At 39.8% G+C, this 21678-nt stretch overlaps 1 protein-coding gene across 8 annotated transcripts in view; it reads left to right on the top strand.

The window, feature by feature from the left end:
- marchf7 (membrane-associated ring finger (C3HC4) 7) overlaps nucleotides 1-21678 on the top strand; it is a 57529-nt gene that overhangs the window by 10849 nt on the left and 25002 nt on the right. For 3 of the 8 annotated variants that reach the window (XM_048598975.1, XM_048598971.1, XM_048598974.1), the window contains exons 2-4: nucleotides 5757-5936; nucleotides 11545-11700; nucleotides 11793-11976. In XM_048598975.1, coding sequence (XP_048454932.1) covers nucleotides 5769-5936; nucleotides 11545-11700; nucleotides 11793-11976 — 508 coding nt within the window. In that variant the 5' untranslated portion in view covers nucleotides 5757-5768. The remainder of the gene's footprint in view (nucleotides 1-5756; nucleotides 5937-11544; nucleotides 11701-11792; nucleotides 11977-21678) is intronic. The other 5 variants (XM_048598972.1, XM_048598973.1, XM_048598977.1 and 2 more) reach the window with 3 other exon arrangements.

Below are 21678 nucleotides of genomic sequence, written 5' to 3'. Positions count from 1 at the left end.
TCATCCAGCTCTACACCTTGTTATCTCAGATTCTCCAGCATCTGCAGTTCCTACTATCTCTGAAACAGCTGCAGAGAGCCTGGGTTTAATCCCACCTGCTCTAGAGGTATGCCATTAACACTTCTGAATGGTTGATTAAAAATATCTAAAAGCTGCGTTCTTAGTACAGTGGCACTATTCCTCCCTCTACGTTGGTGGGCCCAGGTTTGGGTCCCACCTGCCTGCAGATGTGTCATAATATGCTGGAACAGGTTGATTAAAATAATTAAAGCTCCTTTGTTCTTCAGTTCAACCTTCAAAAAGAGCTTGGTTCTTGTCTGGGCCTGTGGCATGATGGTAGAATGTCTGACTCCAGAGGGTAGCTTGGTCAAATCACAACATCTTAGATGCTAGCGCACAGTTCCAGATCACAAGTTTCCAGGATTTGAGCAAAAAAATTCAAGGTGGACACTGTTGAAGGAGTGCTGCACTGTCACGGTTGTGTGTCATGTTTTGAGGACTCTCATGGCACAATGATGATCTCTGGGCTGTATCATCTGGATGCAAAGCCTGCCTAACCCAAACATGTGATATTATAACATATCAAAACAGGTTGATTTTTTTATTTTGAAAAGTAATGTTCTTCACAGTGGTTGAGTAGGCTGCTGAACAGGGATAATGTTCAGAGGGACAAGTGGAAACTGATATTTATGCTAAACTATGGTTTTATAATAAAGATGTTGACTGCCCAATTCAACTTGTGAATATTGGTCTGTGAAACAATCTGCAACCCTTACATTGAAAGGGAGAAAGTTTGGGTCATATCAAGGGAAAAGATTTGTAGTGAAAGAGAGTAAGAGTTTTACTGAGGATCATGGAGGCGAAGATGAGGAATTGATTGAGTCAAGTTATTACAGAAATATTGTGGAATGATAGGTCAGAGGACCTTTTGACAGTGGCTTTGTAATTGACATTGGAGAGTTGTTTTTGTATGAGGTTGAGGCAGAAAGAAGTGGAAAGGTCATGATCACAAATGATCTTGTCTGTGATCAGAATATTCACATTATATGTGATACAAGATTAAGGGTAGTGGCCATAAATACGGGTAGGAGAGTTTGTGGAGAAGGAGGTTGAGGAAGTACAGGAGATTAGTGAACTTTGAGAGTAAGCAAAGTGAGTTGAGATGAGGTTGAAATCACGCAAGTTGATCGTTTTGTCCTTACAGAGACTGAAGGATGAAAGGAGTTAGAATATCTGTCAGAAACTGAGGATCAAATTTGGTGCTCAACAAGGAATGATAATTACAAGGAAGAGATTGAGTGACCGGAGCAGGTTGGCTGGAAAGGAAGAGAAGGTTTAGCACAGCCTGTGAATTAACAAAATTGAGATTTGGTTACCATGGCATTTTGGCCAGAGCAAATGATGGTAAGTTCGGTAGGGCAGATTTTTGAGTAAGGGGAAAGATGTCAACACTTGTGAACCAAGTTTCAACACAGATGTGATATCAATGCAATCGTCCACAGTAAAGTAATAAATACCCAGGATAAAAGTAGAAAAGTATGGAAATACTGAGCAAATCGGGCAGCATCAGAAGGAGAACAGAGATAAGTTTTTCAGATCAGTCAACTGTGTTCTGATGAACGATCATTAACCTGAAATGCCAACTCTGTTTTTAGAACAGTGTCACAGGACAGGCCCTTCGGCCTACGATGTTGTGCCGAACTTTTACCCTAAACTTAAGCTCTATCTAACCTCCAACCCTACCTTATACTATCATCCATATGCCTATCTAATAGCTGCTTAAATGCCCCTTATGAGGCCGACTCCACTACCCTCTCCGGCAATGCATTCCACGCCCCGACCACACTCTGAGTAAAGAACCTACCTCTGACGTCTCCCCTACATCTACATCCACTCACTTTAAAACTATGCCCCCTCGAAATAGCTACCTCCACCCTAGGAAAAAGTCTCTGGCTGTCCACTCTATCTATACCTCTGATCATTTTGTACACCTCTATCAAGTCACCTCATCTTTTTTCGTTCTAAAGAGAAAAGCCCTAGCTCTCTCAACCTTTCCTCGTGCGACCTTCCCTCCATTCCAGGCAACATCCTGGTAAATCTCCTGTGCACCTTTTCCAATGCTTCCACATCTTTCCTGTAATGAGGCGACCAGAACTGGACACAATACTCGATGTGGCTGAACCAGGGTTTTGTATAGCCGGAGCATAACTTCACGGCTCTTGAACTCAGTCCCTCTATTAATGAAAGCTAACACACCATACGCCTTCTTAACAACTCTATCCACCTGTGTGGCAGCTTTCAGGGAACTGTGGACATGAACCTCAAGATCCCTCTGCTCCTCCACACTGTCAAGAATCTTTCCATTAACCCTGTATTCTGCTTTCAAGTTTGTCCTTCCAAAGTGAATCACCTCACACTTTTCAGGGTTAAACTCCATCTGCCACTTCTCAGCCCACTCTGCATCCTATCAATGTCCCTTTGTAACCTAGAACAGCTCTCCACACTATCCTCAACTCAACCCACCTTCGTATCATCCGTGAATTTACTAATCCACCCTTCCACTCCTACATCCAAAGCATTTACAAAAATCACAAATAGAAGAGGACCCAGAACAGATCCTTGTGGTACACCACTCGTAACTGAGCACCATGTTGAATATTTTTCGTCCACTACCACCCTTTTGTCTTCTAAGGGTCAGCCAATTCTGAATCCAATCTGCCACATTTCCCCCTGTCCCATGCCTCCTTACTTTCTGCATGAGCCTACCATGGGGAACCTTATCAAACGCCTTACTTAAATCCATGTATACCACATCCACTGCTCTACTTTCATCCATGTGTTTGGTCACTTCTTCAAAGAATTCAATAAGGTTTGCAAGGCATGATCTACCCCTCACAAATCTGTGACTATTCTACTCCTCACAAATCCATGCCGACTATTATGGAATAGTACAGTCGCAACATGTCATCCTAACTCGTATACTCAATCCAAATGACCAATGGAGGCAAGCGTGCCAAACACCACCTTCACCACCCAGTCTACCTGTGACTCCACTTTCACCCCAAGGTCCCTTTGTTCAGCAATGCTCCCCAGGGCCTTACCATTAAGTGTATAAGTACTGCCCTGATTTGCCATACCAAAATGTGACACCTTACATTTATCTAAATTAAACTCCATCTGCCACTCTGCAGCCCATTGGCCCATTTGATCATTTGTACTCTGAGATAATGATCTTCTTCACTGTCCACTACATTACTTATTTTGGTGTTATCTGCAAACTTCATAACCAGACCTCCTATATTCACATCCAAATCATTTATATAAGTCACAAAAAGCAGTAGACTCAGCACTGATCCTTGTGGTACACCTCTGGTGACAGGCCTCCTGTCCGAAAAACAACCTCCACCACCACCCATCCAATTCGGGACTTTTGTTTTTCCACAGGTTTAAGTGTCATTAATGCCAAAATCCATTTCCTCCTTGAAAAAGTGTTTTCACCACCGAGTCAACGATATTGACGACATCTGAAGCTTTTTTACTTGCTAATAAATGATTTAGTCATACAGCATAGAAACATAGGCACTTCAGCCCACCATGTCTGTGCCAACCAACAAATGCCAAACTACACTAACCCTATTTACCTGCACATGGTCAATAGCCTACAATGCCCTGGCATTTTAAGTGCTCATCCAGATGCAGCTTAAATGTTGTGAGAATACCTGCCTCCATCACCACCTCAGGTAGCACGTTCCACCCTCTGGGTGAAAAAAAAAATTCCCAGATTTCCTCTTAAACCACTTACTCCTCACCTTAAACTTATGTCCTCTGTTCTTAGACAAGTCTGCATTGGGAGAAGAAATTCTCACAATCTACTCTGTCTCTGTGCTGCCCAATTTTGTATACCTCAGTCAGATATCCACTCTGTTTTCCTTCGAGCAAAGAAAACTAATTCAGCCTATCCAGTTTAACTGGTCTCTAATTACCTGGCCTAACCCTATTGCCCTTTTTGAACAAAGTAACCACATGAGCTATCCGCCAATCATCTGGCACTCCACCTGTAGCCAGCGTAGCATTACATTTCTCCACCAGGGCCTCAGAGGTTTCCTCCTTTGTCTCCCATTGCAGCCTGGGATACATCTCGTCAGGCTCTGGGGATTTATGCACCTTTTATGCCTGCTAAAACATCTAACACCTCCTCCTTATTAAGATTGATGTGTTCTGGAACCTCACCATCCCAACTTCAATCTCCAGCTACAGTGTCTTTCCCCTGTTTTTAATGTGCTGAACAAAACACATGTTTACTAATTTTTCTTCTTCAAACTCACAAAAACCTTTGACATCCAGAGTTCTCTGGACTTGCTGTCTTTTCTCTTCACTCTTAGAGGAACATGCTGGCCTTCAATTCTCACTATACTATGTTTAAAAGATTCCCACTTTGGAAATGTAGGTTTGCCTGTAAGTAGCTGCTCCCAGTCGATATTTGTCAAATCCTGTATAACGATATTGAAATTGGCCTTCCCTCGACCTGAACACCACTTCTGCACTATCCTCATCCCTTTCCATAATGACTTTGAAACTTGAGAGGTATAGTAACTATCCCCAAAATGGTCGGCCACTGAAACCTCAGCCACATGTCTGGCTTAATTCCCTAGGATTAGGTCTCGTACTCCCTCATCTCTAGTAGGATTATCTATGTACTGGCATAAAAATCTTTCCTGGAGCAATTTTAAAAATTCCCCATCTGACTCTATCTAATAATTTTACACTAAGGCTATCTCACTTGATGTTAGCAAAGTCAAAATCCCCTACAACTGTAACCCTGTTTCACACACATCTTTCAGCGATTTGCCTATATATCTGCTCCTCTATCTCCTTCTGGCTGTTGGGAGGCCTATAATATAGTCCCAGCAAAGTAATCACCCCTTCTTTATTTCTATTCTCTGCCTAGATGGCCTCATTTGATGACCCTTTTTGGACATTCTTTCCCATTAGTGCAGTGATAGTTTCCTTTGTCACTTATACAATGCCTGCCTCTCCATACAGTCAGTCAGCAGCTGCACTGAACATAATTCCTGCATACGTGATCATTATGGACCCTAAGTGTATTCCGCAGGATCAGGTTCTCCTGCCTTTGTGAATCTTACCAACTACAGACAACAAACTAGGCTTCAGTTACTCACCCTTACCCACTACTCACCAAGTCAGATTTTTCTCTCTTGCTCTCTATTTCTAACAAAATACCAACCACAAAAACAAGGACTTCACATTCTCTTCCTCCTGGTACTACTCTCACAGTCTCTAAAGCTGGTTCCTAAGCAGTTCTACATCATTTTTTTGAACCCTGATGTCACCTCAGAAGCTCTGCCTCTGGATTCATTTGAAAGTTGCACCTACCCCTCTCCACTCCTGTTGCTGTGCATGAGTTCTGAGCCCTGGTGCTCAAGCTTCTAAGTAGAAGCTCCGCTGCTGCCATTCAACCCCAGGTTTTCTCCTCTCCTCCTCTTCCTCCACTGCTGCTGCTTCTCTGACTGAGCTCTTGTATAGGTTTATTATTTCCTATTCAATGTAGCACTGGAGTGAGACTTTGTTAGACTGGGCGATGAGCTGCACAAATTATCTGCTTTTGTCTACCTTTTTAACCAACATGGTAATTAATGGGCAACTAATAATTGTATAGATATCTTGATACTAATTGATTAAAGCACATTCAAGTAACTTTAAAATGTTCAAGCATCTAACTCATTTTTTTAATGCAGTGTAGTGTGGGGATGGAGCCCAAGCCCTCAAGGAAACCCACAAGATTGTCTCTTGAAGGACACAACTCTTTATCTGCGCCTTCATCAGGAACAAAAAAGTTCTACGAGAGTAGATCAAATGGCCTGAGTGACTTTTGTGCAACAAGAGAAACTCCAAATAAAATGGAAAATGAAATTCAGGTAACAGCTTCTTTTTACATATCTTGAGGTAATGGTAACTAAAAAATAAATATTACAACAACTTGCAATATAACAAACCTCTTTGATGGCTAAAATGTTTAAAATTGTCTTACGGGAGGGGGATGAAAAAAAATGGTTACGGCAGGTGTTTGGAGATGATTGTTGGATCAGAAGGATGGATTTTATAAAAGGTATTAAAAGTGCTGACAACGGCAAGAACTTTGGACATTTGGGCCGGGGTGCTTTTTCAACTGGGAGGAGGTGCAGAGAAGGATAAAGTTGGAGGACCAAAGAATATGGAGATTGGGTGAAGCTGCGGAATGAAAAGTGCCAATATATAATTAAAAATGAATACAGGATTTTTTTAATGCTTCCAGAAAGCTAGTTGAAGGATAAAAACCAGTACTTACTTTGAGTTATATATTACAAGCATACATCTTTTAACCTAAGGGCCATTGTTCCAGTTGCATAAGTGAAATTCCAGTTAATTCCCACTGACTGCATACAATCAAACGCAATTAATGTAATATTAACAGATTCCCTTCTTTCAATGTAATCAACTTCAAAACAAAATGAATCAGATTTCCATATTCAGTGCAAACTTCATATTGCAAGACACCCCACCTCTAGAACCTTCTGAATAATTTCTTAATAAGCATATTCCTCTTTGTAAAATAATTCAGTATTTAATTCGCATGTTCTGTTCTTTCCAGATTTGTTTCAAGCCAACAATACATGACCCTTTCTCTCACATTTTTCAGTGTATATTATCCACATATCATTTATTGGGGATCTTTATTCCAAGTGTGTATAATCTTACAAGTTTTGACAAATAGAATCCCATGTCCACTGCTTCCAAAATAACTATTGTTTCAACAGAAAAAGTACTTTAACACTTTTTGTTTCTCTCCAAGCTGAAGGACACTTCCTCTTTTCAACTGTAATATTAGGAAACTAACTGTCCTGGAAAATCAGGAAGATTTATGAAGCATTGGTCAAAGCTAATAGGTTTCATCATTATGCAAACAAACATGAACCTACTGTCTGCATATCTCCAGATTTAGTGTTTTCAATGTTTTATTTGCCCTTAAAATATTCTCAACTTTTAATATGTTTCATCATCGTTCAATACATTGTATCAAAACTAGTGTCTGACTAGTGAGTTTCCAGCAGTTTAAATAATGAATCAAACTCTTCAATTGTTCTGTCTTTCCTTAAATAAAATTTCTTTTTGTGAAAACATGCTTTGGTTATCCACAATGGAGGTGAGACTTTGTAAATTGGATTGTTGAATTTAAAGTTATTCTAAAACTGTTCTGTTTATGTCTAAACAAATATATTTAAAAATCTAATAAGCCTAAGTCCTGATTTTAAATTCCATTTTAATCTTATAACATTTCTTATTCTGCAGTACCACTGCCAAAGAAATAATCATAACATGTTTTTTGAAAATATCTAAACATTTTCCTTTATAATCAATCAAACATTGCATGATTGCCTGTAAGTTGAACACAATTCATTTCCCGCAAAACAGACCTCACCAAACAACAAGCTATGGAAGTGTTTATTTTCCATTGTTCTACTTCTGCATCTGTTGTCCCTTTCACATGGTTTCAGAAGCACTTTCATTTGAAAAGTACCTCTCTGTAGAAATGCTTTTATGTTGATTGATTTCCATTCCGAAGGATGCATAGCCAAAAGAGTTGGAAAAGTTACTTTAACCATTACTGGAGAATTCTCTTTATCACTGGCTCTTCAAACCCACTAGCAACTAACTTCCTTTAGCCTTGTATCTCCCATTGCTATGGACTGTTTTAACAGTCACACCCACGTAGCAAAACTGGTTGTCCCGTATATGATACCTCAGAATAAAATCAACTTTCTCTAATTAGCTAATTTCCTTTAGTTTTGGTTATCTTTTAATTTATCCTTGATCGTTAGCAACCACCAAAACTTCATAATCATGAAGACTTCTGCTTCCAGCTCTGTTCATTGTGTCTGCTGTCGTTTTGTTTTCTAGTCTAGTCCACTCCATTATGACCTCTGTTTGCACTTCTGTGTCTATTTGGGATGACCACCATGAGATCTCCTCCTTACAAGACTGGAGGATTTATCTCCAAAATATTATCCTTTTCTGACACCAACTATTTCTGAACCCTTTATTAGTATTTCCATTGTTCTTTCTTACGCACCACACTTTTCACACTCCTCCATTCATTAAACCTTGCTGGAGTATGTGCAGTCTGCGGACATATTCCAGCCTTCGGACTTATCATGGATAATGATAATTGCAATAAAAATTGACCTACTGTCTGTACCTCCCTAGCAAATTCATGAGCATTTCATGTGCCTCATTTACTTTTAATTTTATCAGTTGTTGTGAGAATTGCAATCTGTTCTCATAGAATCCCTACAGTGTGGAAACAGGCCCTTCGGCCCAACAGGTCCAAACCGAACCTCGGAGCATCCCACCCAGACCTGGCCCCTATAACCCACCTAATCTACACCTCCCTGAACGCTACGGGCAATTTAGCATGGCCAATCCACCTAACCTGCACATCTTTGGACTGTGGGAGGAAACCGGAGCACCTGGAGGAAACCCACGCAGACACGGGGAGAATGTGCAAACTCCACACAGACAGTCGCCCGAGGCTGGAATTGAACCCGGCTCCCTGACGCTGTGAGGCAGCAATGCTGACCACTGTGCTGCCCCTCTGATAATCATTGGGAAGTGAGCCTTCATGGTTAGATTACTATGTTTGGTAAATGCTGTTTAACAGTTCACGTCTATCTTATTGGACCTTTCCACTTCCTCTCACCTTTTTATGATAAATCTCCTGAAGTAAAATCATCTTAAATAATCTCATGATGGCTGAATGCTTTTGAATTTTTTTTCCCAGACCTCTGTCTTGACGACAGCTGAACTTCGTGCATGAAAAATGTTCTAATGTGCAAACAAACATGGAATTCATTCCTATTTTGTAGAACAGAAGAATTGCAGGTCAGAGACAGCAATTTGGACTTTCACCCATAGATTTATTGATGGGGACTATACACACCATCTTGAGCGAATTCTTTGCATAAAATATCTGTGTCAGGGCAGTTCTCAACTGGCTATAATAACTCTGGTTTCATTCCTGAGTATTATTATCGAAAGGCTTTAATCTGGTGTTGAAAGTGTAGAATTTAAAATACTTACTTGCCTCATGCCTTTTTAGATCTGTGACAGCTCATTAAAATCACATGGAAGGCTTAAGGAAGGATATGATAACATCCTCTGCTGCTTTTTAGAGATTTTGCACTTTTAATGGCTCTTTGTTAGCCTTGTATGCTTTTCATCAAGTGCACCTGCATTAATTTCATACAATTTTTAACCTTTGGCAAGTAGGGTGAGCAAAGTGTCTGTGACCTTTGTCTTTATTCTGTCTGATCAATGCCATTAACATTCCTCTTAACACTCTGATGCACACAAGTTTTGTTAAGGGTATATAATAATGTCTTGACTAGTTAAACCCAGATCTACTGATTTTCCAAAAATAAATTGCCGTGACATGCTCCATATTACATTTCAGTTGTATTTTTTTAGTAAAAATTGTTGGAGAAACTTCGGCAGCGTCTGTGGATAGAAATAATTCAGTTCTTTTCAGGAGCTCTCAAATTAAATGCTGATTGCAAGTCCAACTATTGAATTTTTTTTTTTTTCCTTTTTGATAGGTTTACTCAACAGGAGGCATCTCACAAGAAATTATATCACTCCTTAAAATGGCTTATTCCAACCATTTTCTGTGAAATTAGAATTCCTTTAGTGACATCTGTGTTATTACCAAACCTAAAACAAGTAGTGCTATTGCAGTCCTTTAACCTTGTATTGTTCCTCACTACTTAGTGAATCAAAATGACATTTTACTCAAATTGTTCCATGTACTGTTGAAATGCCAACCCCATCAAGCAGTTAAAATAGTGTACAACTAGCACATTCTCTAGATGACTAAAACTTGTCATCAGCATAATTTGTTAGTATGCACCATTTTCTTTGTCCTCTTCCTCAGAATGTTCTGTGGTTTTAGGGATCCTGTCTGTTATGCTTTGGATAGTTCACTGCGCAATAATACTTCGAGTCACACCATAAGTACTTATTGACTGTTCTTGATCCCTTCACTTTTTATTATACCAATTCAGTCATTTACACTAATAATTACATCTGCTAAGAGTGCTTTTATCCTTATTTTGTTTGACCTTCATCATACATTGATACCACTGCCCAGCATTTGGATCATTTCAAAATCAAGCAACATTGATTCCTCAATTGTTTGTCCTCATGGAATGTATTATTTATTCCATGAAGGCTCAATAAAACTGCTGCTTACCTAGGAACACTTTTTCAAGGCAGCAGAAATGTATACGATCCAATTGGATCCACATTTCAGAACTGAAGTGCCAGCTGGAGCCCATAGTCTGTCCGTATGAGACACCTTAGCACATCCAGCAACTTAACCATTAGTACTGATTCAGAATTGAACTTTGCTTTTTTTATGCTATTTATTAAGTCATCCATTATATATTTTTCAATGGAATGACTCTGTTTTCCACAAGCTGTCAAAGTCTGGCCACACTTCAGCATTAAACAGTTCTTTTTTTTTTATTGTTTACGTCTCATCAAAAACTTCTCAAAGAAGATCCAAGCTCTCTTTGCTGTTCCAATCGAAAAGAATCCATTTCACAAAATACTTCTGATTTTAAGAAGTGATGATCTAAGACCGTACCTTGTTTCCTTTTTGATTGAGATCTTAACCCAAATCTCGTTTATTCTTTTACTCATTTCTGACTTCAACATCTGACAGTATTCATACCTAACGATTTACTTTTACAATCTACCATTTTCCATTATGGGCACTGGGATAGTAATTTTCTCTTAAATGTTAATTATTTCTTTAATATCTAACCTTCACTTACTGTTCTGTTCTGTTATTGTTCTGTATTGACATTACATTCCAGAAAGCAAGTTCAAGGATAGAACTGGAATAAACAATGTTTCATATGTCTGTCCAAAAAGACATGCACAGCTGGGACCAAACTGTTTTCCATTGCAACACGTTTTTTATTTGGAGGAAGTAGGTCGACTTAAAAGCAAGCCTTACTTTGAGAATTTGTTCAGTGAAACAGGAGGTTGGGTGAGGGCAATTTGGGATTGTTTCGGCTTCTGTCAAGGAATAAGCTTGGCTCTCGGACTGTTATAATGAATGGAAGAGTAGGTAATTTGGGTGTCAATGGTGAAAAGATAATGGTTAGGGCCAGGAAACTGGAGGCGCACTGGTATGCTAGTTATCATTTCGGTTAAATATTATCAGTTCAAGGAGCCTTCTTATCCTTTTACTTGCTCATTGTCTTTTAAATTCATTAATGTATTGGTTGTGAGACCAGGTAGCTCTGCTGTTATTGGTATATTGCATGCAAACCTGCTGCACCTCTATTGGGTTGATCATTGAATCTAAGTTCTGCCTAATATTGCTTTATGTCCTTCTAATATTTCAATGAGTCAGGGTTCCCCCTGTTCCCTTTTGTCAACTCTTCCAATTTATTGCCTTAAAACAGCTATTATTTTGTGCAGGAGTCTCAACTACATCATAATTCCCATGGAGACTTTCCTATATCTGAACCAGAATGCAGCGAACATCTATTGAAACTGTCAACTGCTGCTTCAGCGCACGACTCAGGATGTGAAAGACCATGGCCTGTGGGTTTTTCAGGAAACAGAAATAGAATGGTATACTAGTTTCAGATGTGGAAATTAAGTGTCATTGCTGTTTAGTTGATTAAAGATCCATAAACACTGTAAAATTACTCTTTTCTAAACAGTTCTCCACATCTGATGGTTGCCATTTGTCTACACCTTTTCAATCGACTTTATATAATGAAACAGAGAGACTTCCAGGAGCATCTTCAAGATTCTTAACCTCCCAGAACGGTGATTCCAAGAGGCCTAAACTTGTGTCAACTGGTTCTCCTAGAAATGGTGCTGATTGTGAGAGCAACAATTCAGGTATTTCTCCTTCATCCCATCACATGAACTTCATTTTAATCAATGCCTTCTCTCTCTTCTTCCTAAGGATTAATAGCTGCAGGTGTTAGCTTTATGATACTCAATGTACTGTTCTGTGACATGTATTACAATGAAATGTGAGTGCCTAAGGATACCTTTTTTTTTGTGTCTCACTTTCTACTGGGGCGCAGGGTTAACCTGATATTCAGAACGATATTATCACATTGAACAGAAATTTCCATTACTGTCTGTTAAAAATTTGCAGTTGTTGAGCTCCACTGTGTAATTGTTCTTTAGTGACACGGCAGGAGGTTCTAGTCCAACAAGTTTTGAAATCATAAGCTTTCGGAGCGCTTCCCTTCATCAGGTGAAGTGAAGAGAAGCACACCGGCACAGAGTTTATAGGCAGAGAGATCAAAAGATTATACAAAAGGTGGGAATGGAGTGTCGACAGGCTGAATAATAAGTGTCTGCAGGTGATCAAAAGTGTCAGTGTGAATAAAGTGTCAACAGCTGAATAGCAAGTGAAGGGATCACCTATAATCCAATTAATTGAAGTACAGAGATAGTTACAAAAACTTACAAGTAACGTGGTGCTGGAGACAAATCAAATAGCTGGAATAACTTGATACATAGAAGAGTCGCATGCTGAGGATCGAACTAAAACTCGAAAGCTTGTGATTTCAAATAAACCTGTTGGACTATAACTTGGTGTCATGTGACTTCTGACCTTGTCCACCCCAGTTCAACACCAGCATCTCCATGTCATAACTGTTCTTATGATATTGCAGATACAGAGCTCTGTGCAAACGGTGAAAACATAACTTCAGCATGGCAAAAGCTGATATAACATCTCTAGCACAAAGACTAGCAATTGGGTAGAACAAAGGTGTCTTGGTGCAGATGTTTGCTCAGTTATCCTTGAGTACAATTACATGGTGTAAAGTGAAATTCTGTGGTGATCCTTGTTTGAAATCTCCTATCACCCTGCCTCGCCAGATTGTTTTGATCTTGTAGTGAAAGATGCGACTTTATATAAATTAATAGCACTTATTCTAGGCTTTGGATTTCAAACTAGTAGCTGTTAGTCTATTTTCATGAAGGGTTCAATAATCAACTGGGTTAGTCTTTCTGGAACCATGATTTTAATCAGTGTCAGACACCAGGTGACTGAGGATCAGATCTGATGTTAAAGCATTTAAGTCAAACCCACAAATTTGTTAGAAAAGGGAAATTTATCTGGATTTTGATTAAAATGGTGTTAGGTGGTCAATAGGATTTTATTTTGTTGTATTTTTTTTAAAACCTTTCAAACTGTTGTATGATCTTCGGTTTATTTTTAGTCTTTTGTGTAATAAACTACTTTTGTTGTCAAATCTTCAGCTTTGTATGTCAATGAAAGACTGTTTGTTTGTTTTTGGGGGGAAAATTATCTATCAAGCCAGATTTCATTATGGGGTCTGACTTCTCTGATAGTGACAAGTAATGAGCAGAAGAAGACACTGGTGGCAGTAGTTTATAGGACCCTTAAGAGTTGGCTGTCCTGTAGGGCAGAGAATAAATCAGAAGATAAGAAAGGCATGTTTAAAAAAAAGGCAGTATATTAATCTTGAGTGACATTAATCATCTTATAGATTGGGAAAATCGAATTGCAAAGGTCACCGTGCAGAAGAATTCAGTCAGGATAGTTTCTTAGAACAAAATGTTGTGGATCCAGCCAGTGATCAGGCTATTTTGGCTTTGACAATTTGTAATGAGGCAAGTTTAATAAATTATCTCAGAGTAAAAAATCCCCTTGAAACAGTGACCATGATATGACAGAATTAAGCGTTCGGTTTGAGAGATAGAGAAACTTGGGTTGGAAGTAATTGTACCGAACTTAAATAATTCCATGTGAATGAAGGAGGAGTTGGCAGGAGTGGACTAGGAAGGGAGTTTAGCAGAAAAGATGGTTGATCAAAAATGGCACATATTTTTTAAAAAAGTTCATGATTGACTGCAAAGATATATAACAGTGAGGAAGGTGATTCCAGAACGGGGATGAATCAACCACGGTTAACAGAGAAGTTCAAGGATAGTATTGAATTGAAAGAAAAAAACATAATGTAGCTAAGATTAGTGGTAAACCAGAGGTTTGCAAAAGTTTTAAAACGGACAAAAATGACCAAAGAATATTAGAGGGAGAAACTAAACTGCAAGTAATCTGGTAAGACGCATAAAAATGGACAGTAAGAGCTTCTTCAGATATATGAAAAAGAAGAGAAAATTGGGCCCTTAGAGAGCGATTTTAGGAAAATAATGGTTGAGTAACTACATAACATCAGTCTTCACAGTAGAGGATACTAATAGCATTCTCAATAATACAGGCTAAGGGGTGGGGTGAGGAAATAAATACAATAACTATCACTGGAGGAAAAGTACTAGGTAAACTAATGGGATTAAAGGCTGATGACTACACTGGACCTGATGGGTTTCATTCTAGGATTTCGAACAAGTAGCTACAGAGATAATTGATGCTCTGGTAATAATAATCCAAGAATCCTTAGATTCTGGGAAAGTCTAGAAGATTGGAAAACTGCCAATGTATTATTCAAAAAGGGCTAGGAACAGAAAACAGGCAAGTAACTATATGCCAGTTAACTTAACATCTGTTTATGGGGAAATTTTAGAGTCTATTATAGTAGCAGAGCACTTGGAACCCATAATATCATCAAGTAGAGTCAGCATGGCTTCATGAAGGGGAAACCATGTGTGACAAAGTTATCATAGTTCTTTGAGGAGGTGAACAGCAGGGTAGATGAAGGTGAACCAGCAAATGTAATATACTTGCATTTACAAAAGGCATTCAATATGGTACTAACTAATAGATGACAGAGTTGGGATAAAGGGGGCATTTCTAGGACAGCAAGTTGTAACTAGTGGATTGACACAGGGATCAGTGCTGGGGCCACAGTTATTTACATTATATATTGATGACTTGGATGTCAGAAGTGAATGTGCTATAGCCAAGTTGAGGATAACAAAAATAAGTGGCGAGGCAATTATCAAGGATGACACAAGGAGTCTACAGAGAGCTATAGACAAATTCAGTAAGTGGGCAAAAACTTGGTAGATGGAATATAACATGAGAAAGTGAGAAGTTATGCATTTTGGCTGGAAGAATAGAAGAGCTGAATATTATTTAAATGGGGAAAGACTGTGAAAACTGCAGCACAGAGAGATTTGGACGTACTAGTGCATGAATCGCAAAAAGCTAGCTTCCAGATTCAGTGGGGTAATAGGGAAAGCAGATGGAATGTTGGCCTTTATTTCAAAGGGAATGGAGTATAAAAATAGGAAAGTCTGGCTATACAAGGCATTGGTAGACCACATCTGTAATACTGGTTCCCTGGTTTGGAGGCTTTCCAGAGAAGGTTCATCAGGTTGATTCTGGGTATGGAGAGATTTTCCTCTGAGAACAGTTTGCATAACTTGGGCCTGTACTCATTGAGTTTAGGAGCATGACAAAGGACCTGTTTGAAATATATAAGATTCTTGTTTGGTATCTTTTGCAAATTTCTGTTGTCTACCAATTATGTATAACCAATTTTTTTTGTCCAAATTAGAAGCAAACTGAGGTAAAAGCAGCCCACTTGGTACTTGCGGCTGCTGACCTCGCATGAATGAAACTGGTTGAAGGAATTAAATACTTTATAAAAATATTTTATTCTTCAACTAACTTGCCTATTCCAGGAATGAACAGCTGTGAGGTTGTGGTTTAAAGTTGGAATCAAAGCATGAGATTTCTAATTGTATTCCAATATTTATCTTTCCTGAGCAATAAATCATAGAGGTCTACTGCACGTAGAAAGACCATTCAGCTCTGCATAGGTCAAAAACAAGCATCTAACCATTCTAATCCCATTTCTAGCACATGACCTATAGCCTTGTATGCCGAGGTGCCACAAATGCATATCTAAATACTTTTTACATGTTATAATGTTTTCTGCCTGTACTACAATTGGAAGCAGCGAGTTCCAGGTTCCCATCACCTTCTGGGTGAACAAGTTTTTCCTGTCTTCCTCTCTCAAACCTCCGGCCATTGATCTTATTGACCATTGCGTGGGTAATTGATCTCTCCAGCGAGGGGAAGAGTCCCTTCCTGTTCATCCAATCTATGCCCCTCAATTTTATACATCTCAATCATGTTCCCCCTCGGTTTTCTGTCTCCAAGGTAAACAACCCCAGTGTGTCCAATCTCCTTTCGAACTAAATCTCTCCAGCCCAGAAAACATAGTGAATTTCCTTTGCAGAGGATGCAATCCCATCCCTCCAAATTGTGGATTCCAGAACTACACACAGTACTGTAACTATGGCTTAACCAATGTTTATACAGCTCCAGAATAACCTGCCTGCAGTTAAACTCTATGCTTTGGCTAATAAAGGCAAGTGACCCATATGCAGCCCTGTTTACGTTCTCTACCTTTGAATGATAGGAAGAGGCCATTTGGCCTGTTGTATCCATACTGACCCTCGAAACAGCATTCCACCCAGTCCTGCACCTACCTTATCCTTTTAATCCTGCATTTCCCATAGCTAACCCACCTAATCCACATATCCCAGGACACTACGGGGCAATCTTTGGTCGGTGAGAGGAAACTGGAATGCCCGGAGGGCCCATGCAGACACTAGGAGAGTGTGCAAAATCCACGCAGCCTAAGGGTGGAATTGAACTTGGGTCCCTGCACTGAGGCAGAAGTGCTAACCACCTGAGCCACCATGCCACCCCAACAGTGAAACAGTACCTGTCTCACTACTTTAAGGGACCAGTTGAACCGTGCACCAAGGTCCTGATGATCCTTGATGCTTCCCATGGTCTTGCTGTTCATCATGTATTTCCTTGTCTTGTTTGTCACATCCAAGTGCATCACCTCGCACTTATCTGAATTGATTTCTACTTGTCACTGATCAGCCCATTTGCCAGCCGTCTATATATCCTCCCATAATGTAAGGCTATCCTCACGATTTATCACACCACCAATTTTCATATCATATGCAAACCTACTGGTCAGCCCTCTTACATTGAAGTGTAAATTGTTTACACAGACCACAAACAGCAGGGGCCCAACACTGATCCCTGTGGAACTTCACTGGATGTTGTCTTTGAATTACAAAAACGCTCCTTGTCCATCAGCTTCTTCTGTCTGCCACAGCCAATTCTAAACCCAATTTGCCAAATTTCGTTGCAGCTTATGGGCTCTTAGGTTTGCTATCAGTCTCCTAAGCAGGACTTTATCACAAGCCTTGCTGAACTCCATGTAGACTATGTTGAATGCTTTTCCCTCATGTACACACCTGGTCACCCTTTTGAAAAATTCAATCAAGTTTGTTAGGCGTGATCTTCCCTTATCAAAACTATGCTCACTGTTCTTGATAAGTCCTCTAAGATTTTAATCCTGTCGCTCAGAATTGCTTCCAATAGTTTCCCCACCACTGAAGTTAGACTGACTGGCCTGTAATTCCTGGTTTATCCTGGTGTTAGTGGACTGCTCAGTTGGAGGCAGAGGAGCACGGAAGGGGAAATGAAACTTTAGCTTGAACTCAATCTAGTTTTACTTTGTATCAGTCTGTTTGTATCTACCTATATGCATAATCGTCAGCACAGTGAAATCCGGCCTTTCTTTTCCCATTTGGCATAATCTGAAAGTGTTGAGCTTCATTCTTATAATTTAAGTTGCCTCATTATTAACACCATGCATGGTAGGATAAAACTTTAGAGTCTTTTTTATATCTTTCAGTTTTGTTTCCTTGCAGATACAAATATTATGAATTGTTCTCAAGAAACTTTGGAAAAATTCAGAAGTCCATTTATGACCCCATTAGCTGTCCATGATACAAACTAACCTGAACACCTATGTGTTTAAAGACTCCTTACAATGCTAAACCCTTACAATGTAAAGTCTAATTGAATTATTTTGGAAAAAATTGAATGGTCTGGGTACTAAATCTTTGTTAGTTCATGAGTAAGATCTGTAACTTTGTCTCAGCAGCTAGAACTGCAAGCTCCAACCAAAATTCATTGTAGTTTAGGTTTGCGTGTCTTTTGTTTAAAGCAAATATTATCTACAAACTTGTTACAAAATTTGAATTATTCAGCATTTACAATGGAAGTTAATTATGGGAATTCCCATGTAATTGTGTGCCAGTTGTCATGTAGTTGCAAATCTCCGGGCACTGGGAGCACCATTTTACTTTGCTCTTTCTTAAAACCTGCTAACGAATTCTCAATTTAAGTCTGTTTATTTTACTGCTTCCAGACTGCCTTTCCCACATTTGCAATCACACTCCTTCATGCTGTTTCACTATTGGGCCAGGACAAAGTTCCTCCTTTAATATTGGTTTAAGTCATCTTCATTGCATCCCAAATCCTACTTCATCGACAGGTCTGGCCTTGCATCTTTACCTGACCTGCCTGTTGCTGTCCTGCTGTCTTCCTTGCTTCCACATTCCTCCCAGCTGCCTGTTTCACTTTTTTTTTTGCTGTTTGAACCAGAAGCATTGTTTGGAAAGTGCAGTGAATACTTGTGTTGTACTCTTTGCAGGCGTTGTCGGAGTTTGGAGAGAGCAAGTGGTGACAAATTAGCTAGAGAAAGAGTAAGGGAGTTTTCACTGTTGTCACAAATGGAGAAGATAGATATTGCAGCTATGTGAGAGTAATGGGAATGACTGGGTTGAAAGTGACAAGAATCAGCAAGATCTGTGTTGGAGGTGTCATTTTTAATGCATTGGCATTACCTATTAAATGGAATTAGAACAGAGAACTGTACAGCATAGGAACGGGCCCTTCGGCGATGTTGTGCCGAACGTGACATCAAATGAAACTAATCCCTTCTGCCTGCCCTTGTTCCATATCCCTCCATTCCTTGCATATTCATGTCCTTACTTAAAAGTCCCTTAAATACCCTTTATTGTATCTGCCTCCACCACCACTCCTGGCAGTGCATTGCAGACTCCTACCACTCTGAGTTTAAAAAAAAAATAACACCTGGCCCTCATGTCTCCTTTGAATTTTCTCCCTCTCACCTTAAATGCATGCCCCCTAGTATTAGACATTTCAACTCCGGGAAAAAGATTCTGACTGTCAACCCTATCTATGCATCTCATAATTTTATAGGCATCCATCATCTCCCTCAGCCACCGCAGCTCCAGAGAAATCAACCTGAGTTTTTCTAGCTTCTCTCGAGCTCACACCCTCTAATCCAAGCAGCAGCCTAGTAAACCTCTTCTGCACCCTTTCCAAAGCCTCCACATTGTTCTTGTAATGTGGCAACCAGAATTGAACGCAATACCCTAAGTGAGGCCTAACCATAGTCTTATAAAGCCGCAACATAACATCCTGACTTTTGTACTCAAATCCTCATCACATAAAGGCAAGCATGCCGTATGCCTTCTTTACCACCCGATCTACTTGCGTGTCTGCTTTCAGGGAAGTATGGACTTGAACCCCAAGATCCTTCTGTACTTCAGTGCTGTTCAGAGTCCTGCCATTAACTGTGTACTATTCCTTAACATTTGCTTTCCCAAAGTGCAGCACCTCGTGCTTACCCAGATTAAACTCCATCTGCCATTTCTCCACCCATTTCTGCAACTGATCAATACACTGCTGTATCCTTTGACAACCTTCTACATTATCCACAGCACCACCCATCTTTGTATCATCTGCAAACTTACGAACTGACCCATCTACATTTTCATCTAAGTCATTTAAATATATATATATCACAAACAGCAGAGGTCCCATTATGGACCCCTGTGAAACACCATTAGTCACGGACCTCCAGCCTGGAAAGCATCCTTCCACCATTACCTTCCGTCTTCTATGGGCAAGCCAGTTCTGAATCCACATGGCCAAGTCACCATAGACCCCATGTATCCTAATCTTCTGGATGAGTCTACCTTGTCGAAAGCCTTACTAAAATCCACGTGAAAAACATCCACTGCTCAACCCTCATCAATCACCTTCTTGAAAAGTTCAGTCGTTACTAAGACATGACCTGCCTTGCACAAAGACATGCTGACTGTCCCTAATTAAGCCATGCTTTTCCAAATGTGCGTCAATCTTATCCCTAAAAATTGTCTCCAGTAGCTTCCTAACCACCGATGTGAGACTCACCGGTCTATAGTTCCTTGGATTACCCCTATTTCCCTTCTTGAACAGAGGAACGACGTTTGCTACTCGCCAGTCCTCCGGGACCTTTACAGTGGCTAAAAGGATACAAAGGTCTTGGTCAAGGCCCTGACAATCTCCTCTCGCAGTGGGATAGATACCATCGGAGGACTGGCGAGTAGCAAACGTCGTTCCTCTGTTCAAGAAGGGAAATAGGGGTAATCCAAGAAACTATAGACCGGTGAGTCTCACATTGGTACCATCGAGTTCTGGGGACTTATCCACCTTGATGCTCTTCAAGAGATCCAACACCACTTCTTTCTTGATTTTAAAATGTCCTAACATATTAACATGCTCTACACAAATTTCACTATCCACCGTATCCTTTTCCTGGGAGAATACAAATGCAAAGTACTCATTTAAGATCTTACCAACATCCTCTGCCCCCAAGCACAAGTTCCCTCCTTTATCCTTGAATGGTCTTACCTTCTCCCTAGTTATCCTCTTGTTTTTAATGTATCAATTGTTGTTATTGTCTCTATAACATAAATCGTAACAGTAAATGTTTTCTCTCTCACCTTTTAATATTAGAGCATTGTGTTGAAGTATTGTACTCAATTAGGCTTTCCTTGATAGAAAGGGGTAGTATTTAAAGGTTGTCTATCTTAAATATGAGCTGCTAATGTAGAATTAAATGAGGGGCATAAATTTATATTGAGAAAACATGAGCATTTAATTTGTTTGTTTTTCTTGTCTACGTATTCCTCCTGTACGCATTGCTTTGCCAGTGCCAAACATGGACGTCCAAATATTTGAGTCTTAGTTGCTTTGCATTTTCTTAGTTTCACTTGAAAGTTGCTTGCGTAACTTCATTTAGATGCTAGCTATAATATGGGGCATACATGATGTCATGCTTTGAAGGTCAGTAAAGGAAACTAGTTTCTGATTTTGAGTTTCTAATGTAATCATCTTGCATTACATATTGAGCTTGGTTGGCTCGCCGAGCTGGTTTGTTGTTCCGCAGACGTTTCGTTACTGTGCTTGGTAACATCCTCAGTCCCGCCTGGTTTTTAAACTCTGTGGTCCGTTGCGATGGATTGCCTCACTTCCGGGTTTCCTCCGTAGTGGAATGTATATGGGGTCGAGTTCAATGTGTCTTGAGATCTTGGGACAGGCTGGACAGAGACAAGCACGAGAATTCCTGGAAGCATGGCACTCCACGAAGCATGCTATTAATAAACACATTGAACTCGACCCCATATACATTCCGCTACGGAGGAAACCTGGAAGTGAGGCAATCTCAAAATCTGCAAACGTTTCATTGTATTCTTCAATCAGGGAGTCTAGAACAGCTCTGTATTCTTTCATATCGCATTTGCTTAATGATTTGTTTGTATCCTGTTCATTAATTACCTTTGCAAGTTCAGGAAATTGCTCAGCTGAAAGTTCCAATCGGGTAAGGAGAGTTTTGAAAGAGGTCAGCTTTTTCCAAAATGCCTAGATATTTCTCTCTCTCACACTCTCTCACACTCTCTCACACTCTCTCACACTCTCTC

The sequence above is a fragment of the Rhincodon typus genome, chromosome 7 (genome assembly GCF_021869965.1).
Source record: "Rhincodon typus isolate 14 chromosome 7, sRhiTyp1.1, whole genome shotgun sequence".
NCBI lineage: Eukaryota > Metazoa > Chordata > Chondrichthyes > Orectolobiformes > Rhincodontidae > Rhincodon > Rhincodon typus.
Note: the sequence above shows the minus strand (reverse complement) of the source record. Positions and strands in the feature narration are given on the sequence as shown.